The sequence below is a fragment of the Lepisma saccharinum genome, chromosome 1, assembly GCF_977018435.1.
Source record: "Lepisma saccharinum chromosome 1, izLepSacc3.1, whole genome shotgun sequence".
Taxonomy (NCBI): domain Eukaryota; kingdom Metazoa; phylum Arthropoda; class Insecta; order Zygentoma; family Lepismatidae; genus Lepisma; species Lepisma saccharinum.
This window is the reverse complement of record NC_139229.1, coordinates 14293190-14314488: the sequence shown is the minus strand read 5'-3', so window position 1 is coordinate 14314488 and position 21299 is coordinate 14293190. Positions and strand designations below refer to the sequence as shown.

The 21299-nt window shown below is 39.1% G+C and overlaps 1 protein-coding gene across 3 annotated transcripts in view; it reads right to left on the bottom strand.

Moving 5' to 3' along the window:
• The window catches only part of IP3K1 (inositol-trisphosphate 3-kinase-like protein), a 238345-nt gene that overhangs the window by 181039 nt on the left and 36007 nt on the right, over positions 1-21299 (bottom strand). For all 3 annotated transcript variants that reach the window (XM_083129406.1, XM_083129408.1, XM_083129407.1), the window contains exon 2: positions 10698-10824. In XM_083129406.1, coding sequence (XP_082985532.1) covers positions 10698-10769 — 72 coding nt within the window. In that variant the 5' untranslated portion in view covers positions 10770-10824. The remainder of the gene's footprint in view (positions 1-10697; positions 10825-21299) is intronic.

Sequence of the window (21299 nt, the reverse complement as noted above, 5' to 3'; positions counted from 1 at the left end):
CGCTACACTGCAATGCGCTTTGTGTGTTGCCTACCTGTACGGCGATGGGCAAACTTGATATTGAAGTACGCTTATCGCTACATAGTTAGGCAACACACACTGCTCATTGCAGTGAAGTGTGTATTTCAGGATCCAGGTATCCCATTTTTATTGTCGGTGACTGTATATTACTGTAGGAAAAGGTCACCGAAATGTGTAAACAATATGCAATTCTACTTGTATATACGTATTGCTTGTAGGATCGTTAGAAGCATTTAAACACGTCTTCTGGTTACCTTGCGATTTGGTACACACGGGAGATGAACTCAGTAGAAATTTCAGATTAAAAGCGGGCTTGTGCAGGACTCGAACCCAAGTCTCTAGCAGACAGTGCCGATGCTTTACCAAGTGAGCCACCGAGCCGGCCCTGGCTTCTTCAGATTTCTTGCTCTTGCTGTTATACCTGTGTGATTGATTGATCGAATTGGTGTTTTAAGTCAACTTTATGCTCAGTACGGCTAATCGGGACTGGACCCACAGTTTAAAGTGGGAGTTTAAAGTGGGATCCGAACCACTATGTGCCTCCACCGGGAATCGAACACGGAAGACCTTCATTACAAGGAGATTACGCTACCACTGCGCCATCGGAGAGGCCCGTATACCTGTGTGAGATCGTCAGTGCAACTGTAACGGGATATGTTGCCTTTCAAACACTGCTGACACCTGCCTAGTTTCTCCCAGCGTACAGCTATACTCACACACAGATGTACTATGCAGAAATTTGAGCGAAAAGCAATGGCATGGTACGCCAGAGAACAGGCTTCGAGTCCTGGTCGAGCCTGCTCCTACCCTGTCAACTATGGATTCCACACTAATATCGGATTCCACACTGAAAGTTAGACAACCCGAGAAACACTATCGTTGTACGGGATTGCATAGAGTTACGGATGTCTGTCTGTGCGGAATTTTATATCGGTCGTTTTCAATTATTTTTACATGTCACCCCTTCCCACCCCACCCCTAGGAATGTCAGGGGTGTCTTACCCCCACAGTATTTCTTTCGAGATTGCAAGTAATACGTGTACCAAGTTTGGTTGAAATTGCTCCAGGCGTTCGAGAGTTATGCCGGAACAAACATACATACATACATTTTTATATATATAAAGATTACATCAATGTTACAGAACTCCTGAAGGATCTTAAGAGTTGCTAAAGTAATGTTACAACGCCGTTATCAACACACAGGAACCGAAATCAGATCACATTGTAACCTTAGAATCACATTTGGACTTGGTCCCTGCATATGTCGTAATGGGCGGCTTTCCTTCAATAGAATTATGTCACCAACCATTTCAAAGGATCGATAATAATGATACGTGCATCATTAAGTCTACTCCCAACTTTCTAATTGCCGATTATGACCTACTGTATTATTAGCAATTAGCTAAAAAGAAAAATTAATGCTACGAATGGAAACGGTTACAAGTTTCGCCAATTGTAGACGCACTAGCTTGCACAATAGGTAAGTATTAATAGTGGATGGATAATTTCGTCTCTCTCGGTAAGGACTTTGGAGGGCCAATGCCTGTCCTACGTTTCGTTGCTAAGTAGTGCGTAGAATCTGTAAGGTATAGAACAACAGCAAGGGCGTATTTAGGGTGAGTTCGGACCCCCGAAAGACATACCAAGTACTAAAATTAACTAATGAAAATATACTTATGAAATTCAAGTCTGTTAATTTCCATACATTAACCGTGGGCTCCGGCTACAGAACGCGGCCAGGTTCGAGTCTCCTGGGGGAAGCGAAACGACTTCGGCCTATGTATGAGATCGGTGATCACCCACCATCGTGAGGAAATTGGGGAGCTACGAACGAGTAGCGTAACCCGGTCATGAAAATCTACAACGACTGGGGGTTCGTCGTGCAGACCACACGTCACCCCGTAACTGCTTGGATGATCTCCCGCGAGTAGATTCAGGTGGGAGCGAGACCTGCAGCCGGTAGGTAGGCCCGAGCCGTCAATGGGCTGTTGCGCTATGGGTTATTATTAAGTTAAATAAATGTGAGACTGTTTTTTCTATTCAAATTTGAATATTTTATCGTGCACAAATATAGATAATGATTTTAAATTACAGATTCGTGCGCTATAAATATATCTTTAAAAGCAGCTGAAATAACCGGTCAGTTAGCTTCTTAGTGTAATAAGCCTAAAGGTACTAAAAATAATTCAAAATGTAAATCACGAAAAATGCCTTAATGACAAGTTTAGAATCAGCATGTCGACACGGATAAACATTCTCATTTAAAAAAAAGTACAAAAAATAAGAAACCATCCGGACCATAAAACTGTACATAATTATTAACAAGAATCAACATTCCGTGAACGCTGCTTACGCAATCACGGTGCACAGAATTGTGCGCAGTTCGAGGAATTGCTAGAGATAATTCAGTTGAAAACGGAACAGGAACGCTTGGGAGGGGGGGGGGGAAGGGGGGCTCCAGGTAAGAAAGAAAGAATCCTGCCAGTTCGTGGGAAGAGGTTATTCTTCTTATTGGAGTGCTCTTTGGCGTTATTTTACTGCCTTCAATGAATTGGTACAGTGGGATGCATAAGTATTACCAAGCAAATTATTCATCACTATGTTTAATCACTTTATTTTACCCAATGAGAGCTTCACGAATTTAAACAAAACAAGCTGTTCACAGCCTCTGCACAACCATACATAAAAATCTATTCCCTAAAAATTAATGGAAGTAGCCATGGACAATTTGGAAAGCAATACTTGTGCATCCCACTGTACCTATGAAAGCGATAATGAAAAATTTGTTTTCCAAGTACTGGAAAATTAACAACTATCATTCAGTTAACTTTAGGATGCCAGCCAACTTCTGCAAGAAAGTTACATGCAATTGAGTTGGCTGTTATGAAGTTACTTTTAAAAGAGGGGGTCGAGCCACAGATTTTTGTTTATTTTGGGGGATGTACAAAACTCGTTACTATTAAAATTACTATTACCTGTCCACTGGAAGGACAAAGTCAGCACAAAGAAATGAATGTGGCCTGTCACAAATCTTGTTCCACAATAATCTTAATGCTTGGGAATAAATTGTAAACGGTTAAATCTACTATACTAACATACTGCACCAAGATTGTGAGACCTTATTTATGTAGTACTTACTTTAGGGTAAAGTATATATGTTAGACCTGAGGTACGAATGGACGTTACTTGCTTAATTTGATTTCATTCATGATGTGAACAGAGAATACATTCCCATTACAGCCCCACTCTGCTGGAGAAAAGTCACAGCGTAAACATCAGTCATCCCCCAAATCCAGTGGTTGAAGCGTTGGGGGATGTAAAATTAATGTAAAGCATTCCCCACTTAGGCCAATCACCACGTACACCATCACCACACAAGTAATTCCTTTCTATCTGCAAAACAAAATGCAAACATATTTCCACCTAAGAACCACTACTTCTAAGATATGACCTAGGCAATGATATCCACTCACATCTGCTTTTCCTCATATCATATTACAATTTGGATTTGTTTTTAATCTTGCATTGTTTGTCTACCACTTTTGGTTTCAGAGGTGAATGGTATGTTGACCACTGTGACAACCTTCTTCTTTAAAAGCACAAGAAAAAACACCTCCACTCTCAGCCATACATGCTGCACTCGAGATTAATTTGGCAGTTGGTAGTCATTTTGTTACTACCAACTAATCGTCATGTGGTACTTTGCTTGCAAGCAGGCTTCCAACAATCTACAGCCACTTACTTCTTCAATGTAGACCTCATTTGCTGTTATTTTCTTTCCATTCCCCTCCAAACCCATCCTATCCAGTTCCCTTTCGTCCTATATTTTTTAAATATACTTTATTTTATTATAATGCATACCCTGTCGATGCACTTAATTATTTCCATTCCCTTGCATCCACATCTCAAACCTTTCCAGTCTGTCCAATTCTCCTTCATATTGTCTGTATTTCTGTCCTGTAACCCATAGTGCAACAGCCCGTGAGTGGCAGGGCCTATCTATCTATCACTTGTCTCACTCCCACATGCCTGAGCAGAGGTTGGAGATCATACAACTAGTTACGGGGTAACATGTGGTCAGCACAACGAAACCCCAGTCGTTTTGCAGGTTTCCATGACTGGGTTATGCTACTCATTCCTAGCACCTCAATTTCCTCATGATGATAACTGGCCACCAGGTCCATATACTGGCCTAAATCTCAGGAGAAAAGTTGCTATGCTTCCCACCTAGGAAACTCGAACCATTGTGCATCCCGTAGCCCAACCCCAAAGCCACATGGCTAAGGTGCAGGACGGGACGATCCACACAATATACAACACTGAAATTGAAAGCACCTCAGAAGCCAACTCCTTAATTGCTGGTCAATTTCAGAAAATTAAAATTTCCTCTTTCTAATAAATGGTAATTTTGCAGTGGTAATTCTACTTGTGGCCCTTCACATTGTTCCAATCATCTGTCCAAGTACTTCCCAAAATATATAATAATTTTTCTTCATATATGATCTGTTTCAAATGACTGAAGTAAACAGTGTACTACTTGTATTGAAACAAAATACTTTAAAACAACCATGCTCTAAATTTAGCTTTCGAAAAAATACGAAACGCCATGTATTGTGCCACATGCAACTTTTGTCACTCCAGTATCCAGAGAAGGCAAACAAATAGAAATCGAGTAGTTAAATTGAGCTATTTCTCCTATTCATAATCTTGATAGTTAAACATAACTATTTTCTATTTCAGTTATTTACATCACTTTTTCCACCTTTTGACAAATGCAACTGTCAAATTAACTGTTAAATCTGTTACGGTGTATGTGAAAACTAATTTTTACCTTCAACAGCACTGCTTGCCTATTAATCTATGAATCTCAACCTCACACAGCAGTTATGTCAATAATTTTCCATCACATATATTTTAAGAATAATGACTGATGATGAATGATAATAAGGTGTGCAAAAACAATAATCCCCACTAGATATTTAAACATAATGCCTCAAGTTTTGCACTTTATTTTTCTACTCTTTAGGCTTCCCGGAGAAAACTTTAATTAGAAAAAAACATCCACATTCCTACACTGATTGGAAAATAGTGCATGATTATTCTTCAAAAGAAAAAAAAATAGAAATGGTGTTGACTGAAGTGTTTATTTTGTCACTTTTTGCTAATCACTAAGATGAGGATGAGTGGTAATGTGATGAAATTCATGAAGGGACACTCATGCCCAGGCTGGGATTCGAACTCTGGACCTCTGGCATCATATCTTGTTATGCGACTGAAGTGTTGAGATCAATATTAAAGTAAGGTGGAAAATATGGAAGATTTGACATAATTTCCTGACAGTAGATAATCGTGCACTAAAACTATTGGTCCCAGAGGCAAATGCAGAGGCCCATCAGGGCTGGGGTCTGCTCTTAAGTATGTCATTAATAAAGATCTCCCACCTGCCGAGGTGGGAGATCGTCCAACCAGATACGGGGTGACAAGTGGTCCACACAACGAACCCCAAGTTCGTTGTTGTAGGTTTGCATAATCAGGTTACTCTGCTCATTCGAAGCTCTCCAATTTCCTAACGATGGTCAGTGGCCACCAGTCCCATATACAGGCTGAAATCTCAGGTTGAAAGTTGTTATGCTTCTCCCAGAAGACTCGAACCTGTGCGCATCCTGTAGCTGGAGCCCAAAGCTTGCACCTTAGACCACACAGCCACGATAGGGGTAATTTGCATACATAAGATAGAATAATCCTTTAAGCTTGCTTGGGTTACATAAAAAACATACTCTTAGAATCATATATGTAATTTGTAAATTTGCATATTCTGCATCACATACATTTAATAAAGAAAAGGTTCACCATTTGCACTGCAGTTCTTCCATGAATAAACTCGTGGTATGGCTTTATCAAAAATGAGTGAACACCACAAAGGCAAAAGGTCTCGTTTTGATACCATTCCAACCTGCAGTGATTTGACAAAATTCAAAAACACATCTATCTGGTGAGAGCTTTAACAAGCAACTACAGGAAAGAATTCTACCATCTTGGGTTGGAAACTTTTCTGGATACACCACTCATTGCTCCTACGCTAACTGCAAGTAACTGTGAGTGTTTTTTTAAAAAATAAAATTGTAATGATCAATTATCCACAGCCTATTGATAAATTAGCATGTTTAAAAGTGAAATGAGAATCCCAGTGTTCAGTGTGTCATACTTCACACACGAAATGTAAAGTTCTAGTCATGAGATTGGATTAAAATATTCATAACGAACTGATTTCATGGAATTATGAAGTACATTGTGGTGTCTTTTGACAAATGAAAAATAACTATAGTATGATGACATACCCTGAATGCACGATAAGTATTAACAAAAATGTGTCACATGTGTGACGCTTTAAAAATGTACCAAAATTTGACTTAATTTGTCTGTGAAGGATATGTGCTACAGATGCAAAAATTTTTTGTTGGGGAAATCTGCATTCACTAACATTTAAACCTTAATGCAATTACAAACACTAATAATTTTCAAATTAATTCGTTTTGTTATTTACACGGAATAGGACCACTTTGGGATTTACTTCAGCTTTTATTGAACTCTAAACTCAGTGGAGCCACAGTCTTTTGAGAGGCAAGGCCAACCAAGCATCATTTCATTGGGTGATGCAAGGCCAGCACAAGCATCCCCGATGGCATAGTGGTAACGCTGTCACCTTGCAATCAAGGGGTTCAAGCATGTTCGATCCTGCTGGAGGCACATGGTGGTTCAGATCCTACTTTAAACTGTATGTCCAGTCCCAATTAATGAATAAAAGTGGACTGAAAACAAAACTTGAAAAATTTGCAAGGTCAGCAAATAAGCCCTATCAAGCCCAGAAGATGTTACTGCCTTCTTTTTTTCTCTCATAGATAGTCAAAGGCCCTCATGATGCAGGATGTAAGAAAAAAAATGTGGTTCCCACCAGCGCTTCAAGTGGAAAATGTTATCTGGGGGATGTTTTGTCAACCCTTGGTGTAAACTGGGAGATGCTCCTATGGTTTAACATGGTAACAATGAAACATCTTGGGGGAGAAGGGGGGTATTTTGCTAAATTTTGCCAGCTGTGGAGGATACCATCCCCCTTCACTTCAAGCACTGGTTTCAACTAGAAATACAACCAGCACCTCTCACATGAAAGGTGTGCATGCTAATGATTTGACTACACAGGGGCCCTTTTAATTGGAAGCAAAATTTAGAATGAGAAGACAATGATTTCTTCACTGCTTCTAGCATGAGCATGTGCTGTCCCTTACCTGGCAGCCTTCTTCACGTGTGGTTTTCATTGGGAAATCATATGTCCTTCAAAATGGAGGAACATACACCCCCCCCCCCAAAAAAAGAAAAAGTGCAGTAATGATAACAGAAAAATCTTAATGCTTCAAATTTTTGTAAAGATCACCAACCTTAACAAACTGGAGCCACTTTCCACATTTGAAAACTTGAGCCACCAAGGGTGGACTGAATTTTTTTAAATTATTTTTTTCCATAAAGAAATTTACATGGTAATGAAATTATTCTTTCCATCCAAACTACAGGCCGCAGGTCACTTCCAGCCTGCCATGACTTTTCATGTGGCACAGTTTTGTACTGATAAAACTGAATTTATATGAAGAAGTTCTCTCAGGATATCAGCCAGATGATATCTGGATAGGCTTCCGAGCTTTCAAGAGCTAACGTCACTCTCCCTGAAGATGAGAGTGACGTTAGCACTCGAAAGCTCGAAAGCCTCTCCAGAGATCACCTGGCTGATATCCTCAGAGAACGTCATCATCATTCGCTGCCAGGAAATCTTCAAGAATGAATTTAATATGCTATGCATTATCCATGATGAAGGAGTATAATGTCAAATATAGTCCATGACCAATAGCACAGGTCCTTACTGACTCTGCATATAAAAAAGTTTGCGTACCCCTGTTTGAAATACGTGCGGAAGGAGCTACAAATAAATGTTGCCACTTGAAACTTATCTATTCACATATCAGATTTCAACGAAGACATTAGATTTGGATATTGTCTCACACGGCCCAATATGCTGATCAAGTTATTTTTTTATTTTTTTTGTCATCAGCATCTACTTGTTCTACCAGTCTACCAAACTTTTTCATTGTGGCACTCAGAGTTACTAAAATAAAAATAATTGGCAAAGATGGTAGGATATCACAAATGCATAATGGCCCTTTCTTTCTGCTTTGATGATTTGTACACAAAAATTGAGTAATTTTATTAGCACTTGAGAGATTGGCAATGTCAAAGTTTAGTTGCAAAGTTTAGTGAGAGTGGAAATGATCCTAGTGTTTTAGAGGATTATTAATGTTATTGCATCTCAAGATAATGTCCGAGTTGTCTGAAGCCTATGGTAGGTGCAAACATAGTGCTGACTGTTGGACTCAGTATACGCCAGTGGCAATAGGCCTGCCAGTGCTGGAATTCAAATTTTCCTGGTGTCAGGGTGTTAACTGAGAACATCATTACGAGTTTGTGATTTTTTTGTATATGTCCACCTTGCGCAGAGATAGGCTAATTGGGTCTGAACCTACAGTTAAAGTGAGATCCAAACCACTATGTGCCTTCATCAGGTAACGAACCCGAAACCCTTTAATTACAATGTGAAAACATTACCACTATGCCACTGTGGAGGGCCAATGAGAACTGGATAGTTGTGAAATATGAAGCAGAGAACTCCAAAATGACAAAACCTCAAAAACTAGTAATAGTAGTCAGCTAGCTATGTACCACGGGAAGCTTACATTCTGTTTAATGCCATAAGTACATGGGAATGCAAACTACAGTTTGAACACAATGCATTGCAAGTGAATAGTAGAAAGGGGAGCGGGGAAGTTTGAGAGCGAAGTTACACAAATCACAAATGCAAGCTTCATTGAAAAACATACATGATCACTCTCTCCCTCAAACAAATCATTGATTATCAATCTATCTGCCAGCTTTATTAAAGTAAAACCTTAGAAAAAAATATGGATATGCTAACTATAATCAAATATAATGAACTGGCTACTTGCTAGAAAATATGCATGGGGTAACTATCAGTTCTACGTACCTATCAGAAATTTAGCAAATATATATAACATAAACCACAAGCATCTGAATTGCGAAAATCTTTGTATAACATATGAAACCTGAGCCAACAGTATCCTCAGGTTTAAAAATTTCAGGGTACTTGGCATAGAGGTTAACCATTATAACTGTCAACCTTGAGCATGACACTACAGCAATGTAACAAAATTTTCTGACAAGTTATAACTACTGTTTAGTGATTTACTGACAACTTTTATTGAAGTATTTATTTTCAGTGCACGAAGAATAATGTAAAAAAAAAAACACTGTAAATTATACATGTCATTGCATGCTTACTGAGTTTCGTGGTCTTTACAAAAACTATGGAAACTATAACATCTGATGTGCCTCCTCGATGGTGCAGTGGTAGTGTCGTCGCCTTGTAATCAAAGGGTCCCACTTTAAACTACAGGTCCAGTCCCGATTAGCCTTACTGTGCATAAAGTGGACTTAAAACACCAACCCAATCAATGTAGCATCTGACCTACTTAAGGAGATAGAAATTCGGCATTATAGTTCAATTGTTCATTAAATGGAATGAAAAAATTAGAATCCTTTGAGGCAAAAAAAAAATACATTCATGTGTGTATTTTGGTTTCCGTTTCAAATATATATTTATTTATGTGTCTTGCACTTATAGTGCCTACACTATTATTTTTATTTTTGAAAAATGTATTAAACTTTAACATGTGTTTCTTGGAATTAGACAAGAGAAATGCTGAGATCACCAGTGTGTTCATTAATGTTTTTTGTTTTTTTTTAATTCATTTATTTTCAACCTGTAACTCAGATAAATTGAGATTTTGGTGTGGATAATCCAGATTTCTTGCTACTAAATTACCATCCACACAAGAACTGATGTTTGTCTAGGAAACAGATTGTAATTAATGTCTCCAAAAATTTGATCCTCAGAAATGAAAACTTTTGCACTGATACGGTTGATTTATGAGCTGACAATTATTTCTACAATTAAATCTAATGCTGTGGCCACACTGATAATTTAAATGTATAGGGTTCACATTGGCGCATTGAAATGTAAGATTCTGCTGTTTATGTTGGTACCGCGTGCAAAACACCGGTCACCATATCCTGCAAATTATTTCACCATGCTCGTTTTTTCCCGGTGAATGAAAGGAGAGGGAGGGGGAAGAAAGATAAGTTGGCTCTAGAAAAGCTGCCGCAGACAACACCGTGAATATGCCAAACTTTTTCATTCATAAATGTAGATTTGCAACAAATTAGCAGAATAGGCGTTGACATGCCAGCCACGATGAAACATCATTAATCAACCTAGATATCTTTCGAAGTCGCTCTTAGTAGGAACATTATGCTAAATATAAACAGTGCTTCAGCGTTCATTCTTTGTCCTGCGGCTATAAGAGTACAAGAAGCGTACAACTACATACGTAACGAACGTGGTTTCCTTTCCTTACCACTGCCCGAACATGTAAACACAACACACCGCGACACAGATGTTATTAATATGGATAAATTTGCAAGAACTGAGAACAAAATTGTACGCATTATGTCAAGCATTATTTCATACACATATGACAATCACTGAAAGACCATACCTCTTTTAGAATACTCCTTAAAAAGTACGAAGAATATGTTGGCGGAGGAAACTGCGTTACGGTCGACGCCATCTTCAACGCTTCACTGTAGTACGTGTAAACTCCGTTGCTAGGGGGCGGTGGCGTGCTGAAAAAGAAATGAAACATTTGAATGTTGAGTTGCGCATTGAATTTTTAGAGATGATAAATTGTCATTTGATTATATTAATAATTGCAACAAAAAATAAATACACGTCAGATGGAAAATACGGTTTCCTGCTTTGTAAATGAAAATAAAGTTTTGTTGGAATTTAGTGTGGCCTCACTGCAAAACATGGGCTGTTTTTTTTCTTCTAAATAGGCGAAAAAATGTATATCCCCTGAAAGTACGCACGTTCTGCTTCCATTTTCCGGTGCTATTTTTCCGATTACTATTATATTTTTGAGCGTAAAAAAATGTTTTTCCTGTTACTAAAAGCAATGCATTTCTCCATTCGTTCGCGTCCATATTGTTTACGCACAGTTCCTTTCATTACTTTTTTGTTTCGCGACATTTCAGTTGATTGCGTGCATATGGCTTGACCACAGGGATTTTGGAACAGAAGAAAATTATATTTAACGTTAGGAAATCACAATGATTGTGTAGCCAAAAAAATTGAATGTTGTGAGGTTGAAGTTCACCGGCATCACGTGGATTTCCTTTATTCCCGAGGTTCGTACGGTTAGGTTAGGTTAAGTCAGTTTATCCTATGTTACGTTTTCTATGTGTACATGCCACTTTTTCCTTCGTTGCTTTCACTAGATTTATGCAGGAATGTTCGGCACCATGTCACTTTTCCCTTCGTTGCTACGATTTCAAGAGCGCCTAACCTGAACTCGTATTTTTTTTTCTTCCAAAATTACACATTTCCACACCTTGAAAGTTACTTTCCCCGATTATTAACTTCAAACCATTACCATAAAATTAGGAATCGCGTTCCTCCTAAGGAGCCCATATTCTGCAGTCTTGTCTTTAGTGTTATCACACCATCCAAAGATTCGTGTTCCAGAATTGACAATAAAACAATGTGAAAAAATACAAAATTTAGCACGATATGCTTTGATTGATCGAGTTAGCACTTAGGCTATTTTCGACCATCACGTAATATGTGGAAACCCCCTCACCAAAAACAAAACTGTACACTGTATTGTAGTATGCCTCTTTTATGTCAATTATGAGTGTAAACACCGTCAGTTCCAAGAGAGCCCGCAAGGGGTGGGGGCAGAGGGAGCTCTTGCCATCTCTGAGATATCTGGGAAAAGTTCATATAATTGGAACGATGAAAGTGTAGCAATTTCTTATTACAAATAAGATTCTTTTCTGTGATTTACAAGCTGTAAGTTAGAGTCATTGGCGGCGATTGGGTTCCAAAACCGGGGGGCAAAGGCAGTATATTTCCCTTTGTATATAATGTTTAGCATACTGCGGGTACAAAAGTGGCGCCACTGGTTAGAGTAGTTAACTGCCATGTACAACAAAGTAACGAGAAATTTTGCCCCCGCATTATGCTAAACCTTATCTACAAAGGGAAAGCAAACTATTCGCCCCCCCCCCCCACCCCGAAGTATTGGAACCCAATCGACGCCACTGGAACGAGAGAATGTTTCCACCAGAGGCGAAGATATAGTACAAGCAATGCAAGCACTGCTTGCATTATTCGAATATCATTTAATGTACTTAATGTTTTAGCCTTATTTCGTTTCCATCGCACTCGATTTAGCGAAAAATTACGGCCGCAAACTCCCTCAGCAGCTCTGTAGCAAGCACCAGCCTCAATGCTTGCGGCTGCTCTGCGGGAAAATAACGCACCCGAAAGAGTCACATGGCGAAGCGTGAAATTCGAGTGGAACCCGTCCACAACGCTTATACCAAAAGCTCTGCTTGCTGAGCTTGCGTTATTCCCGAAAATAGCCGAGCTCAACCGAAAGCAGAAGGATGGATATATTGCCACCAAAAACTACGAGTAAAGAATTTGTATCTTCATGAACACGTAAACAAGATCGCGAATATAAAAATAATTCTTAGTCATAAAATAACTAAAATAAGTTATTATCATTGTTCTAAATTCCATATATATATATCATTTTATATTACAATTTATTTTAGATTTCGCGAATTGTAAAACGCGTAAAAAAATGGATATTGGGAGTTCGGGCGAGATTGTAAAGGGCGGGGGTTTGTGTTTCCAGGAAGTGAGATGTCTGCACCTCAGAGTTTCCCCAGGGAGGGAGGGAAGATTCGACGAACCTTGGTCTGCAGCCTGTGTCCAGCTCGGTCCAGCTCAAATTACGTCAAAAGTGTTGACCGCACCAGTGTTTGCAACTGCCAAATTATTTACACAGTAATTCAAGTGAGCTGTTTCACAAATTTTACAACCACATTCAATAAATTGACTGCTTTTGAATAAAACTTGGGGTGAAAATAAAGCTATCTAAAAAGAACTCTCTACTGATATTTACACAGCACAATTAAATCGTATACATTGTACACATTATGAACACAAGAACATGTTTTAAGTTTTATTATTATGACACAAGTGGTGCTCCCAGGATTTTTTGTAGTAGTCTCCTCATTTTGTCATCTTTTCCTGCCTTTGACTTTCCTTTTCTTAGGAATACTGGGCCAAAGGGGGGGCAACCCTCCCCCGGCCCCGGCCCCGCCTCTGTATGACACTTTATTACTTAAATATTATGTATATACTCTTTCTGCTGTAATGATTCTGATTCCACCGCTTAATTTCTATCTCCATACTGATATATCTTTCCTTCCCATGAGGGTTAAAATGAAGGAAATAGGTTGGTATCACTTTCGGTCGTTTCAGAGATTTCCAAAGTGATCTTGCGTGGATGCTTTCCAGTTGTGGAAAGAGCATGGGAGTGTCTTCACGTTTTGAGAACCTTGAAGCCCTAAGATTTGTTGAATTGTTCGATAGCGGGAAATTTCCTATATATGCAAAGGAGTTTGGAATTCTTTGTGGTGAGTACATCGTCTATGCATGTGTTTCTTTTGTTTGAAATGGATTTTTTAAAGTTTGTGTTTAACTTTTTATTTTAATGTTTGACTCCGAATGCGATTTTTAGGGTGCCCACAAATCCTAAATTACAATCACGCAGTGTAAATTAAATAAATGAGTTATTTTACCTAAATCCGTTTGGTGACCGTTTGTCCACATTAAAAAATTATGAACAAATAAAAGTACTAATAAATAAATAAGAAAATACGTACCTCTTTAGTCGTATGCGGAAAGTTCGCATATGTAAGACGTTTACTACCATACGAATAACGTTCTCTGGAATTTCGAAAGTAAATGTGACGTTTGAGGATCATATGGTTTATTTTTAGAACCGTCACTTTATTATGATATTTTGACAAATCCAGCGACCGGGCCAATGAGGCTATAAACCTTTAATCCCCCTCTTGGCGTGCCATTGTACTACATGTTTTGTTGTACTGAAACATTGCTTGCCTCCTTCGTAAGACTACGCTTCGCTACTGGTTTCCACCGAGTTTCATATTGACTACCATAACTAGGGGGTGAGAGGGACGGAAAAGTTTTGGTCGGGACAACATTAGGAAGGGAAGTTTCATAATCACAATGTTCTGGACTGAAATAATTCGCCATTTCACGACTAGGTCTGGAAATTTTCGTAATCGGTGAAAATCTCGAATTATACACACTATTTCCTCCTCAAGTGATTGCTTCTGCACTTCTGCAATAAAATCTGTTAATTTCAAGAAATTTTAGGCACTTATAGTGCAGAACATACAAAGAATTAAACACTATTAAATACGATCCTTTGTAATTTTTCGACTCTTCGTGATCCCGAAAAGTCGGAAAATCAGTTCCCGAAATGCGGATATGACAATGACAATTCGCACGGTTATTTTTTTTTTTTTTTTTTCACTTTTTACAGTACCCTACCCATAAAAACATGGATCAGAAGTACAATGAAGGAAAGCAAATTAAGTGATATCTGTTTGATATTTTTTGCATCGTGAAATAGTACAAAATTACAAAGAACTATTCGGAAACAATTTATAGATGCTTATGGAAAGGAAGTAAGGAGAATCTGTTTCTATTTAAATAGGGGACTCAAGTCTGAACTTGACAATAACGCCAAAGTATTTTCAATTTAATTTCAATTTATATTAAAATAATAATAATAACAAAATGTAAAATGTATGTTTCTATGACTGAGGAGCAATATGTGAAATCTTACTCTGCCCCTTCCCGTCCCCTGCCGAAAAAAAGTCCTGCTGGCACCCTTGTCAATATTCTACCATAAGTGGATTTTTTTGTAGTAGTTAAATGATTTCTTAAGCATGAACTCCAATTAATGTTTCAAGAATTTATCGTACACTCCCTGAAAATTTGGGGACTACATCGCTGTATGTAGGAAAGTGACAAACATAATGGAACACCTCACGCATTATGAAACGTTCAAAATCAACATGCCTGGTTTCGTGTTTGTATTATATTTCCTTCTATTGCGTTACTTTCCTATTCCGTAGTGGCGACGATGAGGAGATGAGGCACTCGCAAAATGAACATTCATACCATGATCAGGACTCAAACCTGGAACCGAGGCGGCCTCTGAGTTCGTAGCGCGCTTTTCTAGAATTTCACCACATCTATGTAATTATTTTCCGTTTTGCTAACTTTATCATTGTAATATGATATATATAAAATTTGTAATCTTATTTTGTATTGTAACCGTACGTGTTAGTAACATAACGGGTTCGTTATGACAAAATGAGGATATATTTTTCTTTCACGTAACTTTTTCTTTATATTCACAATTCTTTCGTCTTAAATGCAAGCATATGTATATTTAGCTATTACCACATTTTTTATATTTGTTCAAGTTACATGAGAAGAACAATATGTGCTAAAAAGGAAGGAGAAGTGTTTTATTACAACATGCCGGGCGGGAAGTTGTGAGTGTCTAGCACTTTTGAATGACATAGTATAGATAAATTATGTATTATGACTGTGCAGTAAAAATAAGTTCAGTGATTAGGTATATAATTAATTACACCATTAGGATGAAAAAGTTGCATCTCCATCTAAATTTCTAATTATTAAGCAAGTAATATCTCTAACACCATATCAAGAAAATTGTGGTGTAGCTCTAGTCTAATATAAAAATGTAATAATCGTTAACAATATAATAATACAATGAAATTTTGAATTGTGTAATTCAAGGTCACGGGGTAGAACAACCTCAGGTTGAACCTCGTATCGCGAATTAAAGATATTTGAAAAAATATTAAAACCCTATCCTATCATAACAAAAGTGCAGAATTATATGCATGGGCTTACACATATGAATAACATTTCGACAAACCTTTTCTTACTTCCTTCTGTTAATGCCTATACCATAAAATGTGGTTTCTGTAAGCAACCATTGTTGCAAAGCTAATTCTAGCACTTAAATACTGTAGAATGACGTAAATTAATAATGATAAAGAGTCTCTCAAGCGGAGTTGTTCACAATTAACTGTTAGCTACTGACGTCCACAGTTTGAGTCTTGCGTCACTCTTTGTGATAATATACCACCTAACAGCAGGTATAATGCCGTGCATGAGGTATTGTAATTTATGTAACAGCTTGGTTCGCAACGCTACCATGTGACTATGGTGCTACTGGAAAACTGAGGAAATCACAATTATTACTAAACAGCTGCTAAACTTTTGCTGTCGTCACACATTGACGTAGAGAATCAGGGGCGTGGGGGATGTAACAAAAACTGGGGGCTCAGTCTTCAATGAGTATAGTCTCAATCAATCAAAAACACTAAAGTATATGTAGCCTAGCCTGGGGAAAGAATTATGAATATAACGCAGGTATAGTTTTTCTCGTCAAATTGTCCATGATTATTTTTCTCTTACATCCTATGTCTTTTAAAAGATGGATTTATGTATGTTGATGCAGAAGTTGTCAACAGTTTGTCTTGAGTTTCATTTTAATGCTTGAAGCTGTTATTGGGTCAAATAAAGTGCACGAACATGGTGATAGACAATTTGCACGGTAATACTCATGGATCCCACTGTACACTCACAGGCCTCTAGATACAGACTGAAAACGATGCGCTTTTGTTTGAAGTTGCGCATAGCCGGAGGATATATATATGGCGAAGCTGAACATTACAGTTTTTAATTGTTTTCATATTTATGAAGAAATTATTTGTTCTCACTTGTGGAGTGGAATATGTAGAGATATATCCTTATTAGTAAACTTTAAAATTGCAATCTTGTGTGGTGCAATTACTCACAATCGAAATATGAAGGTATGTTCGCAGCCATGATAGTATTCCCCGGCTTTGAAATTTTTGGCTTCAAGCTGACCCATGTTAGGAGGCCCACGTTTCCAGTCTGCCATCTACAAGTATGCGGGTACACCCAACAGCAAAAGAGTGGTAGGTGAATTGTCTACTACTTCAGTCTATTTTCAACAATGTGATGATAACGAATCGAAATAAACACGTTAGTAAGTTAAGGGCAACATTTGATTCGAATCAACAGAAATCCATGCCTACCTACAACACAGGATGTAGCATAAAAAAGGAATGAAAATGGCGATGAACAGTTTGTCTACTATTATCTTTGCCGTTGACTGTTGCTACGCGCCTTTGTGTGCACACTGTATATCACGGCTAATCTCGAGGGTTATGGGTTGGGGTTCTTTTCTTTGGAATGTAAATCAGAAAGCAGAGATATATATATATATGCCAATGGATATAAGGATGAGAAATATATATTCTGAAACCTTCACAATTACAAAGATTATATGCTTAAATTCTCCATACAACAATTATATTCTTCTTCTAGGAAAAATGTTGGCTTCTTCTTCTTCCTTCTATGGAGTGGTCAACTTCTTCTTTGGGGAAGGTTAACTTCTTCTTCTTGTTCCGCAACACTCCACCCTTACCGGGCCGCTGCTGGCAGGAAAAACCCAAATAAACAACTAAATAGGCTCGTTAGTCCTGGGTTCCCATCCCGTTCCTCACCAGAGCGCTCAGAACCAAAGAATCAATCACAGGCAAGAACTTACTGAAATTAATGTTGCAGGGTGATTGCTGAAAACTCGCAGAAATGGGCTTTATACATTTATTTACAATTTAACAAAACAAGGCTCGGATTCTTCCAATAATTCTCTAAGTTACATTATTTACATTCCTCTAATGTGAGCCCCACGGCAGAACTGCCAAGTGGAAAGCTGAGCATCGGCAGAACTGCCTCGGGATGCTTTTTCTCAAGGGAGGCCACTGGAGCCCGAAGATCGCTCTCCCTTCTGCTATCCAGTTCAAAAACACACTCCCCTGTCCTCTGACACAGGCCATATTTATACTTCCTCCCGCGTCGCATGGGGGAGGGCTGAAAGTTCAAACCTTATTGGCTGTTATGAGCTACACAGAACCATGGAAGAAACCCAAGCATACAAATTCATACACAATCACAAAAAAGAAACAAAAAAACAAATACTGTTTGTAACAGTATTATACTCCCCTCACCGAAAAAAAAGGGCTTACCCAGGTAAGTCTGAGAGTCCAATGTCCTGGTGAGGTTTGCCTGAAATTAAAAATAAACACTAACACCGTCCACTTCACTTCACTGACTTTACACTTTCCGGAATAAGTCTCTCCGAAAGTTCCTCACTGCATCCTGTGATCTCTGGAACCGGTGACATCCTAATTCATCGTCGTAAAGTCCATTTCCAGGTGTGGGCTGTTTGACATCCATGGCAAGGACGTACTCTTCCAGGCGGCTTCCTTCTTGTGAGGTTCTGGGATCGAACCTCTTCCCATCCACTCCTAGGGTAGGAGTAATATCCAGCACGTGAATTCGCGGCACTTCTCTGCTTAATTACTACAGAAAGTGCAAACACTCGCGAGTAAATATGCCTCCGAATAAAAATAAACTTTTAACTAATGGAGATTTCATTTAGAACTGTCCCTTTAAAGAAACTATTTTGTAAGGGATCGGCAAAGGAGAAAAGACTGGTTTGTTATGGTCTACCCAGCTGTTTCCCCCGAAACTCCATGGGGTGGCTCTGGGTCAGCTGACCGTTCTTCCCGGCGCCTTTCGTTTCCACCAGAAACCGTACGTCACGCTTCGGGCATCTTTTCACCTGGTTGTTCACTGCTAATGCGATCGAATCCAAGTTTTCTGACCACTTGCTGTGTTCCGTGCAAAACTTGGCTATCGCTCTCTTTACTGTCTTAATTGTTGCTTCAGCGAGATCTGCTTGTGGGCGGTATGGAGTAATGTAAATGGGTTTGCAGTTGATGGTTTTCAGTACTTGACGAAAAAGACGGCTACGAAACACACTTTGATTGTCACTGGTAAACATCAATGGAAAACCGTAAAGGTGACAATATTTCAGTAATGCATTGGAAATAGTCCTGCCTGTCACTGTTGTCAAGGGTTCCAAGAATATGTGTCTCGTAAAAGAATCTTCAATGAGAAATACGTAGCGATAACGCCCCCTAGAACTGGTCGGAAATGGTCCAAACAAATCTCCATACAATTTCACTCCTGGGCGTGGCTGATTGCGACTTCTCATGAATCCCATCTTTTTACAAGAATCTGGATTGTATCTCAAACAGGTGAGGCATGATCTGCAGTAATCTCTAACATCAGAGTAAACATTTCTCCACGTAAACTGTTCCAATATCTTGAACAGAGTCTTAGCTGCCCCTGGATGTGCGGCGTGAACTTCGTCATGGGATATTCGTAGCACTTCCCGTTTCAAGGAATCCGGTGTCCAAATCTTTTGCTGCTGTCCAAACACGGGAAACATCCCCTTCCCTTCTTCTATGTTTCTGTAGAGAATCCCATCTTCATCCAGATAAGAAGTGCTCAGATGAAAATCGAAATCTTTCCTGTTCAATTTCTCATCCAATTGAACTTCCTCTCCCTTAAGGCACGCAATTAACAAAGTCAAATATGGGTCCTTCTGTTGCTCTCTTGCCCATAATCGCTTATCTTCCAAGTTTATATTGCCGGTTGTTATTTCATTTACTTCCAACTTCTTTGCATTAGGTTCTATTGCTGATTGAGTGAAATTGTTGATTTCGCCACGAGGCTCAGGTGTTACATCACCAAGGAGTTCAACAGAAGCGCTGTCAGGGTTGTCTCTCAAAAGACGCTTGAAGAAAACAGAGCAATACAATTCTTCATCTTCGCTGTTCCGTCCATCATCATCCGAAGTAGCAAGTGACATTACATCCTCCTTAATGTCCACTAAGGTTACTTTCTCTTGTTCCGTTCTCTGCGCAGCCGAAGTACCGGGACTCGAACCAGAGTCCTCACTTCCCAGGCAAGTAGGCTTCTTTCTCTTCCTTTTTTCCTGGAACTTACTGAATTTCTCATTCACATTCTTCAGGTCGCTAATCGGAATATGATCCTCTTTTTCTTTCCTCGGCGGTAACCTTTTCTTTTTCCTGACTTTTTCGGTACTGGGGATTTGCAACACTTCTTTGTCGCGGTTCTCTTCTACGTGAATGACAGTGGAAGACAGGAGGTTACTAGTTTTCTTCTCTTTCTTCCCAATTGTATCAAAAGGAATAATATCGTCCCTTTCATTAAAAAAAAACCCAACCGTTCAACGCGGGTGCAATTAAAATCTTCGCCCTCGCCATAAAACTTCTACCGGCGATCAGGTCATTCTGGGGATTCTCCAAAACAAACAATTTCTCTCGGACCCGTTGACCATAGAAAGTAACATTAAAAAAGACATGTCCCACAGTGGTTGTTTTCCCTTCAGCTAACTGAACATTCAGCTTGCTATGACGTAATTTCGCCCCTTTCCTTCCAATTTCCGAAATAAAGACAAACTCTTGCAGGATATATTAGCCCCGGTATCCATATACATATGGATGTGAATTCCATTTATTTCTCCAAAAACGAAAGGTTCCCGAATTTTACTATTTGACATCTTTACTTTTGTCGCATTACAGGCGCGTCTCACTGTCACGCCCTGTCCATTACGTTCTCTTGACTCTGAAACATTATCTTTCCTTGCAGCTTTGTGAAAACTTGCCAGATGTGCAGTTGATTGACAAACGTAACACTTGCGTTCTTTGCCAGACATTCTTGGGTGGTCAGTAGTCGCTTTTGTCTCCCTCGAAACAGCAGGGGGTTCCTTCCCTAACCTAGAATATTTCGCAGGATCGAGAACATGTAATAGATCCTCGCCCGCGGCGCTACTCGCCCCTCTAACGGCCACCAGTCCCTCAGACTGAGGAGGTGTGGCGCCTCTCAAGGCAAAGTTAATGATTTCCTGTTCTGTCTCATACTGAGGAAATGTAGCGTTTTCCAACATCTCTCCCTGCAGATTCAAAGCATACGCGTGAAGCTCTTTCATGCTATTGAAATTCTGACATCTCAATCTCTCACGATACACAGGGTTACATTTACGTCGAATAAAATTAACCTTCTCTTCGACTGTAGCGGTGGATTTTGCCCTCTCGAACCATCTATCTATCTTGCGAATATAGACTGCCAATGACTCGCTCTTTAGCTGAAAGCGAGAATCCAAGAATCGCTCTAATTCCCGTTCGTGATCCAACCCATGAAA